Source organism: Aptenodytes forsteri, unplaced genomic scaffold (genome assembly GCF_000699145.1).
Source record: "Aptenodytes forsteri isolate BGI_AS27 unplaced genomic scaffold, ASM69914v1 Scaffold81, whole genome shotgun sequence".
Classification (NCBI taxonomy): Eukaryota; Metazoa; Chordata; class Aves; order Sphenisciformes; family Spheniscidae; genus Aptenodytes; species Aptenodytes forsteri.
Genome location: NW_008795259.1, coordinates 10,041,771 through 10,052,319, shown reverse-complemented (window position 1 = coordinate 10,052,319; position 10,549 = coordinate 10,041,771). Strand labels below are relative to the sequence as shown.

General features: G+C 35.8%; 1 protein-coding gene across 1 annotated transcript in view; it reads right to left on the bottom strand.

Moving 5' to 3' along the window:
* Positions 1-10,549, bottom strand: part of LOC103898882 (cadherin-10) — a 69,956-nt gene that overhangs the window by 38,373 nt on the left and 21,034 nt on the right. The window contains exon 2 of the mRNA XM_009279247.1: positions 4,845-5,139. Coding sequence (XP_009277522.1) covers positions 4,845-5,139 — 295 coding nt within the window. The remainder of the gene's footprint in view (positions 1-4,844; positions 5,140-10,549) is intronic.

Sequence of the window (10,549 nt, the reverse complement as noted above, 5' to 3'; positions counted from 1 at the left end):
GACCTTACTGACTAGCTCCTTCAGCTGCCCGAAGTCTGCTCTCCCCATATCCAGGGCCAAAGTTTTGCTGGCAGCTTTTCTCCTATCTCCAATGATCTGAAACTCAACTACTTCCTGGTCACTGTGACCAAGACAGCCACCGATCACCTCTTCACCCACAAGTTCCCCTCCGTTTACAAACAACAAATCTAGGCAGGCGCCTTTCCTAGTTGGCTCCCTTACCACCTGCACCAAGAAGTTATCTTCAATGTGCTTCAGAAATTTCCTGGACCTCTTTGTGTCTGCTGTATGATATTCCCAGTTGACGTCTGGGAAGTGAAAATCACCCATAAGGGCAAGGGCAGTTGTTCTAGAGATATCCCTTAATTCCTTACAGAATAATTCATCGGTGTTGTCTTCAAGGCTGGGTGGTCTATAGTAGACTGCCACAACAACATCCGCTTTATTTGCTTTCCCTTTCCTCCTTACCCAGAGGCTCTCAACCATGTCATCACCAACTGTAAGCACCATACAATCCAACCCCTCCCTTACATACAGCACCACTTCCGCCGCCTCCCTGCCCTGCCCGTCCCTCCTGAAGAGCCTACAACCGTCCATCACGGCTCACCAGTCACAGGACTCATCCCACCAGGTTTCAGTTATGCCAATGATGTCATAGCGCTGGGACTGGGCCAAAGATTCTAGCTCCTCTTGTTTATTTTTCATGCTGCAAACATTAGTATAAAGACATTTCAAATGTGCTGCAGTGTACTCAGCACATCATGGAGCAGACTGAAGGACCTTGCTATTACACCATCCCTCAAACACTGGCGTGCCACCCCCAGGCTTATCTCTAGCGAGCCTGGTTTTATCCCTTTCCTCTTTCAAACCTAGTTTAAAGCTCTTTTGATGAGCCCTGTTAACTCTTTCACAAAGATCCTTTTCCCCCTTTGAGATAGGTGTGCCCTGTCTGTCACTAGCAGGCCTGATGTCTTGTAGACCAACCTGTGATCAAAAAACCCAAAGTTCTACCGGTGACACCAGCCATGGAGCCAGGTATGGATCAACTGGCTCTTCCTGTTTCTTCCCTCATCATTCCCTTCAACTGGATGGAGAGAGGAGAACACTACCTGTGCTCCTGATCCCTTAACCAGTCGTCCCAAGGCCCAGAAGTCTCTCTTGATTGCCCTCGGACTTCTTGTTGCAACTTCATTGCTGCCTACCTGAAAAATCAATAATGGGTAATAACCCGAGGGTTGTACCATGGTAGGAAGTTTTCTCGTTACATCTTTAACCCGGGCTCCAGGGAGGCAGCAGACTTCCCTCAGAAGTGGGTCCGGTCTGCATATTGGGCCTTCTGTTCCCCTCAGAAGAGAGTCTCCTATGAAAATGACCCGTCTTTTTTTCCTTATGGGAGTGGTTTTGACACAGGGCTCAGGCCGACTTAACCTCGGCAACACCTCCAATCTAGATGAACCATCATCCTCGTTATTTAGTTCCACTCGTACCTATTATGCAAGGGCACCTGGGAAGGTGGGATAGTCACAGAGGAGACACACCTGCTGCACTGGGCAGAAACTTGTCACCATTGTCCCCTATCCCTTAAGTCACCGCATTCCGCCCGGTGGAGAGAGGATAGGGAATCCTCTGCCTGACAGGTCTGTCCCAGGGAAGGTAGGCTGCAGTTCCAGTAGCCTATCTCTCTCTCAGACTCCCAGTATAGTGCAATGCCATACTATGTTGACAATGCTGGACTAGATAGTGAAAATATTACAATCCTGATAGCCCGGTGGAGAGAGGATAGGGAATCCTCTGCCTGACAGGTCTGTCCCAGGGAAGGTAGGCTGCAGTTCCAGTAGCCTATCTCTCTCTCAGACTCCCAGTATAGTGCAATGCCATACTATGTTGACAATGCTGGACTAGATAGTGAAAATATTACAATCCTGATAGCATAGTACTTTTTACAGAACAATATAACTCCTATCTACTTGCCCAGGTAAGAGCTACAGTAATTTGGCTTTTTAATTTCTCTTTCTGGTACTTATGCCTATGACAATATTCATATCCTAAACTCTGCTTACTGTTTTCAGACACTTATAGGAAGGATATATGTTTCTATATGCTCACAGAGGTGAGTACCACAGAAGGAGACAAATTCAATGCAACAATACAATTACATCCAAGACTGCAATTTCTCTCTGCATTTCTTACATCAACAAGTCTGACACTTTCTTAGCCCATGGCCAACAGTACTGGGCAAGTAATGGGCTACTCACAATACTATAACTCAGAAAAAAAAAAAAATCTGGAGAGAGCAAAATAGAGCAATGCAGGAACTTCTTCCTATTTTCCTTTTGATGGGTGGTGCTGTTGTCATAACAAAAATATTTTTTTATGTTTCTTTTTTTCATAAATTTCTCATGTAAGTTTCTGTACTAAAAATGCTTGAATTGTATGATGTCTGAAAAAAAATACTGATTTAAAAATATTTTGTAATCAATTATGTGATATTTAATTATACAAATATATGAAGACTTTTTAACATATTGACTTTAAAATATCTAATTAATTCTATTTGCCTCAAAAGTTTTATACAGCTTGTTGTTTTAGAACATTTCTCCCTTTCTCCATTCAGCCTTTAGTCTTCAGATTGCAGAGTAGATTTGTTTAAGGTGGAAAATTAAATTAATGTTATGAAGAAATGAATCAACTTTGAGGAATACCTTATAAAATCACGTCACCCACTCATGGACCACAGATGAACATATGCCTCTAGGGATCAGTGATAAAGCTAAAAGCCGTAAAGCTAAAAGCAAATTCTACCTATCAGGTAGTCAGTAGTCTAGCAGCTGAATGACCACATTTATAAAATCCAGAAACATGATAGATTTTAACCTAGTTACAATTCTCTAAATTATTTTATTTTATTGACAGAATAAAATCTATTCATTTCAGCACAACTATTTGTGCAAGATACAGGGTTAATACTCTAAATATATCCAAGCTTTTTTGGGTTTTTTACCCATCAGTGTAGTTTTTTGGATATTTTTCTTATCATCTTATCTCTTTTTCTTATCTTGTTTTTATTTTGTTGCAGTGCGGCAAAATTTGCACTTTCAAAATTTGTATGATCTATGTGGACGTACAGATACACGGGAACCTCACATCCTGAATATTTTAGAATCATTGAAATAATGTCTTGGATGTTTGAGAACACTTAAGAAAAATATGATCTTTATGTAATTGAGAGTGACAAAATTAGGGATCAATAGATTATGACTGAATGTTATATAATAGCATAATATTTAATGAAAACACTGAATCATTTTCATAAAATCTTTCCAATAATATTTTAAGCAATGTCTTCTGGAATTTATAGAAAGAGCATGAGAAATAAAGTAGAAGCTTTAAGATGTCTTTTTTCAACCCTACTGTAATCTGGCCATATGCCTCCAGAAAATGCAGCAATGCCCTTTCAAGATGCTCTGCCTAAAGCTATATACATTTACTGAAATGCATGATTCTAGAGAACTGATCAGTAAATTACTACATCAGTATTACATTTTGTTCTATTTTGGAACAGTAAAGAAAGAAGACTTTTCAGTCTCCTCTTTATGTGGACTTAGTTTGATGGGATTCCAGTACAGCCCTATGCAATCATCTGACAGATTTCTTCCTCTTTCTTTTTTTTTTTTTTTTTCCTTTCATACTAAAACCTGCTTGCTGAATGTTGGAACTTTTAAAAATGATTCAATCACAAACTAAAAGCAGATCAAAATATCTTATTAAGAATAGAAAATTATTAGTATTATGCTTCCACACATTGCTGCACAGTTTTGCTGAGGCCATTCTCTTTCAATAATTGTATATTTTCTTGCTCTTTTAACATTTTCCAAAGCCAAGGAAAGTAAGTACTAAAACTTTAATACCTGTATATACAAAACATCTCAAAACACTGTTTGATCTAGTTCAGGCAGTGGTAGTAATTAAAATAGTAATAATAGCCAGAAGAGGTATTGAAGTTATTGTGTGTTTTCTGAATATTTAGAAATTAGTATTATATCTACAGTTATACAATGAATAAGTGATTATTAATTTTTAAAAAGATACTCTATATATTTTTAAGCTTTTCAAAATTCTTCCTAAAGGATTGTATGCACTAATTAACAATAGCTCATATTCCAAACTGCTATTGTTTATGAATGTTACCAGCTGGCATGATCCAGGCCACAACTTTATAGTTAAGATGGGAACTGAAAATACATTGCAAACAGAAAAAAGTTTAACTCAAACAACTGTTTAAGATTCTTGAAGCTGCCATTCATGAGTGAGTTAAGGGAGGAACTGAAAGCACAAGAGGATTTGTGCATACATTAAAAACCTGAAAGCAAAGAGAATAAAGAGGGTGTCTACCTTCATGCAGTGCATCAACAGCACGAGTAAACGTGTAACTCTCCTCAGCCACAGAAAGAGTGAAAGTAGCGACAGCTCTCCATTCAGTGCTTATCACTACTGGGGATCTCCAGTGAGAATGAAAGGAAAAATTCATTGAGCTTTCAACTGGTTAATTTAGTGATCTTATTATAACAGTTCTTAAGGGAGAGGGTCATTCACCATTAACTACTTTCTATTTATATTCTAAATCGCTGTAAATTAATTATTTGAATATTCTAAGTCGAAATAGATCTCAAATCACAAAAAATCTGTTTCTGGTTGCAATTCCAATACTTGAACAAAAAAAACAAAATGAAAAATACTTAACCTGTGAGGTAGAATTCTGAACATGACTGACTTTTCAGAGGATGGGGAAATTATTCATCAAGTAACATAGAGCAGGCATTTGTGCCTCAGTTTAAAGCACTCACCCACTACTGACATTTCAGGAACGCTAGCAGTGTAAATTTCTTCTGGAAATGTTGGTTCATTGTCATTGATGTCATGGATTTTGATGACAAACTCAGATTCAGGTTCCACTGGTCTCAGAGTTCTTCTATTAATAGCTTGGGCACGCAGGGTGTAAAAGGCTTTCTCTTCCCTGTCAATTCTCCGAGTAGCATGAATGTCACCTGTTTTCTCATCAATTATAAAAAGAGTACCAGCCCCATCTCCTGACAAAATGTATTTGAGGGATCCATCTCCCTTGTCCTGGTCAGAATGAAGCTGAAAAGGAAGAAAAAAGAGAGTATTTTATTTTATTTATTTTATATTAAATCATTTGCTGAGCAACAAACATGATTAATACTAACAAAACAAAGTAATTGTCAGCCACCATTGACTTGCAGTGATGGTGTCATTCTGAGGCATTTGTTTCCTAACAGCTCCAAGAATCTTTTAACTTGACTGTTGTGGCAGATTTTAGTTTTGCAGCAACACCTGTTCTCTGCTAAGAAACCTTTGCACCACAATTCTTAAAGAAGATTTTTATGTTAATACTGACCTTTTCCTTCCTTCAAGAAATCCTATTAAAAATTCAGAACCTGCTGTGCTAGTTGTAAATTTGCTAAGAAGATAAAGAACATGGCAGAATACATGACAATTAAGGAAAATAGAACAACTGGTTTCATGTCATACTAATTTTTTTAAAAATTTTATTTCATATTATTTACATTTCTCCTAAATTGGAGAACATTTAATTTTAAGTCATTATTATTTTCACTCCATCAACTAATGTAAATAGCCTAAAGGAAAGAAACAAATTTATTAAGCATTCAGTACTGATTTAATACCCATTATGCAAGTAATATAAAGCTTAACTTCATCTATTAATGACCTGTAGTACTGGCTGACTTCAGTACATCCGTATCAAAAAAAATTATTTAATTATGTTGTTTTGTTCAGTACAATGTGGTTGGATCATTTGATCTTTTGGATACACTTACCATAATTTCTCTCATCACCTTGTTGGAAAGTTCCTTCCAATCCATTGATTTCGTTGGAAAGTTCCTTCCAATCTTATTGATTTCATGACTAACTGAAAGAATCTGACATTCAGATCTATTTTCACCATGAACTGTATACTTTTTTTATTTTTGGGTTCAGCAGAGGATCAAACCAAGTAGAAGCTCTGATTACAAAAATGAAGTGCAAATACAAAGACTTTTTAAAAATCACACTCAAAAATATCAGAATGTTCAAAAAAGTTTGACAGAACTAGTGCATTTTTCTCCTTTCTAAAAATAGTTATTTGAACACACATTAACAACATCAATTAGAACTACAGTAAGATCATATTTAGTCATGTGAAGGATTTTTGTTAATTTAAGCTCACATTTCAGATCATGAAAAACATTATACACGTAGCTTAGTATAAATATCCCCCCTTGGCATGCAGTCTTTTTTGTCTATGATGCCCTCGTATTGTTTTCCATAGCATCCATTTTAAGTCAGTATCAGAGGTAGAATATTCAACTACTAGGGTTTTGAAAGTGGCTTTCCTTGCCTTTTGTGCTGAAACCAAACATACACAGTGGACTGGTGGAATAAGGTGAAGTCAAATAGTAAACTTCTCTGCCATGAAACATTTTCAAACACTGAATGTTTCCCACATCCAATATATGGAACAGGAGCTCACGTGGAATTGGTTCAAAGCCTTTATGGTAGAAATTTAGAAAATTATCATTGTTCTGAACTTTGATTTTCTTTATAAAGGTTTTCCTATTTTCTTTCAGTTCAGAAATAAACCTTGAGAAACACTGTGAATATTTATCAAAGAATAACAAATTAAACTTTGCTTACATTACATCCGTGTATGTTTACTTTACAAAATACACATTTTCTTACTACTTTTTTAATTTCATTCTATAATAAATAAAGAAATAGGAAGCCCCACCAAACATGAAAGAGTAAGAAAGTAGATGTTAAGAGAAATCTTTTGCAAATAAATCCTATTCTTTCTTTTCCTTCCATTTCTCCTGCTGACTTCAAACTGAAGGTTTCAAGCAGTTCTCACTCCCCTTTTGGGGAATGAATTTTTACTGTGGACTTTAATCCCTCATGCTCCTCTCTTGATGGCTCATTAAAGTTGTGACCTTTCACCCTTCTAAGTAACATTATTTTTAGGGGACTGGATGGTATCTTGCAGGCTGTGGCCCATTTCATTTAGTGTAACTAGTCTTCAAAAGCTTTTTAAGTGTTTTCTTCTCCAGGTCTTCCTAGGATAACACCTTATCTTCAAAAACGTTTTGGTCCTAAGAGCTCACTGGTGGTCCATGACCACTAGATACAATATTTTCACAGCAGAGTGATGAAGAGCAGTTATAGGAGGCTGCTCTTCCTTAGCCATGTGCACCAGAAATACAAAATAAAGGCCCGTTTGAGCAAGAAAGGCTGGGGGAGGGGGAAACCTTTAGATGGGCACATCGTAATTTTCCCATACGCTTTCCAAAGCCAGATCTGGTATTATAAATTCTTACAAAAGTTGATGGTCAATGAGGCTGCAGTGCCTGTTCTTTAACTCAGAAATCAATTAGTAGAGTCTGGCAAAATCCATTCTAATAAATTCGCTATCTCCAGAATAGTATAACCCATTCAAACAGTTCCCAGGAATAGTATCTGGCCAAATTTAACTCACATATCATGCATGGAAATTGTTTTGGAGAGTGATATTTAGCAAAAGCATGCCAGGAACTTGTAAAATAATTTAGCAATCCCAATAACTGCATTCTGGTGCCTGAGAATGTTGTCTGGCACTAGAAGCACAAACACAGTGTAGTGAACAGAACTAAATCAGAAAATTAAGAAAACCCCTACACTACAAAATATTAAGCTTTCGAACAACTATCTTTAGATCCAGTTCAGGATGTAAAGATCTTTTAACATACTTGTCTAATATGTAAGGTATTATCAATGTTGATGGTTTTTCATTCCTTCTCCTTTAGCTACGTGTGTGTCAAAAATTCTTACTAAGCTGATTTGGAAGTGAAAAATATTTTTACACCACTCACAAAATCATTAACCTCTTACTTCTGCCAAATTCAATCTTTATAGCTGTTTTTCCTACCTATATTAGCCAAAAGACTGGAAAGGGAGCTGAATATAAGATTTTGAGACATCCACATAAAGGCTTTTAGGGAGCTGTTAGTTGCACTTCAGAGTAACATATGCAAGAATACCAACTTGCATAGTTTAGAAGAACACTTTAAGCTGTAACACCTTGCATTTTCTAAAAAAGTTTAATAATTTCACTTTGGATTGGTAATCCAACTGAAATTTTATGTATATATATAACAGTCCACAGTTATTGTAGAAAAATTTCAAATTCAGAATGACATTTCAGAAGTGCTTCTTGGGTGATCAGGAAACACAAAGCTATAGATACAATGAACAAGACTTCCAGACATAATTAAAGGAGTGAAAATGTGTGTTATTCATATGCAAGGAAAGAGAATACCTCTCATTTTATTTTCTTAGCTCTTAATTCAATCCAGATGTTATCAGAGGAATCAAGATGGCTAAAGACCATCCTATGTGCTTGACAACCTTGAACACTGAATCTTTACCCAGCTCTGAAATGCATGAGCAGTGTGTCAATCAGCACTGCAAAGTTTTGACATTTTACTCTAGTATTAAAAAAAGTTCGGTGAAATATTTCTCTGCTACTTTTAGTATAAAGTGTTTCCTATAATTATTTTGGCTAATGGACATCTGTGATTCATGTCAGCCAAGCTGAGAAATGGAGAGACATCTGTTTCATTTAGCAATTTTATTGCAGAAAATGATCAGCTGTGAAGATGTGGTTTTGTTTTCATATCTGTCACTGATATTTTGCAAACTCTTGTTTCAGTGATTTTCTTGCTGTTCTTCCACAGAAATACTTCCCTTTTCAGCAGTCAGTGGTATACGTACTTTACATATAATTTTTCTCACTGTATCGAAAATCACAATGTCTGTTGGTTTCATTTTATATAGTCCTGTTTCATCATACAGTAATTGCAATTACTGTGAAAGACAATTCTGTATATTTGGTCATCTATCTAAACCAATTGAACAAACTTTGAAATTGAGAAAGATTTCATATGAATGAAAAAGGAAGGTATTGCTAAACAGAAGATAATTGATATTTAGAAAGGGTAACAAAATGGAGTGTTATGTGAATACTCAAAAAAGAAACTGAGTTACCAATCCAAGACAGAGAGAAAAACAAGTTTTAAAAGATAGATTTCTTTTTTCTTCAATTACAATAAAATCAGGGGTAATTAATATATATATTACCTTGCTTTTCAAGGTAAATGCAACCATAAATAAAATGAGTTAATGAAAAGATGCCACAATCAAATTCAGCTCAATATCTTTTTAGATCTGTAAAAGATCTTTGTAAAATATCTTTCATAAGACTTTAGATGAACAACATAATAATTGTGCTTTAAAAATTACTTGAAAATTACAACATGGGAATTCTATGTTAATTGACTTTCAACGCTTCAGATCAAACCTGCCAATTACAGGAGTGTGGGTTTTCTTTCCCCTCCCCCTATGAATTCCACCTAAGTCTGAAACTGAATATAAAGGTTGTGGACTTTTTTCTAATAGCATAAAAAGTGTTAATCCTATTTTCACCAAAAAGCCAGAAGATGCTACTGTGAAAAACAGGGAGCAGATTAGGTTAGTCAGACCAATTTTATCATACAAATTACTTCTGGAATTTGAAATGATTTATGACAATGCCAGATAAACACTTTAAGATTTGTCACACCTATTTCTATTTGAATTTCAGATTCAGAAGTCCCTCTATGAATTTTCAGTGATTGGTATGCAGATAACTAGTCCACCCTCCACCCAAGTCTGAAACTGAATATAAAGGCTTTTTTCTTTTTTCTAATAGCATAAAAAGTGTTAATCCTATTTTCACCAAAAAGCCACTACTGTGAAGATCAAACCTGCCAATTACAGGAGTGTGGGTTTTCTTTCCCCTCCCCCTATGAATTCCACCTAAGTCTGAAACTGAATATAAAGGTTGTGGACTTTTTTCTAATAGCATAAAAAGTGTTAATCCTATTTTCACCAAAAAGCCAGAAGATGCTACTGTGAAAAACAGGGAGCAGATTAGGTTAGTCAGACCAATTTTATCATACAAATTACTTCTGGAATTTGAAATGATTTATGACAATGCCAGATAAACACTTTAAGATTTGTCACACCTATTTCTATTTGAATTTCAGATTCAGAAGTCCCTCTATGAATTTTCAGTGATTGGTATGCAGATAACTAGAGACCGGAATTAACAAACCAGCCTTTAGTTTTAATTCTCACTGTATGCATTAATACAGTTCAAGTTGTTTTTTTATCTTAATTTAATATGCTATGATGTATAGGAGACTTTCCAATATAGTTTACAGATTTTTGTAGTCTTTACTGAATGACAGACTATTCCATTATTACCTCACTAAATACATTTTTACTCTCCTACTTTATAATAGTAATTTTTATTTGTATAATCTATAAAAAGTTTTTTCTACCTATTCTGCAGTATCATAGAATCATAGAATAGTATGGGTTGGAAGGGACCTCTAAAGGTCATCTAGTCCAACCCCCCTGCCATGGGCAGGGACATCTTCAACTAGATCGGGTTGCT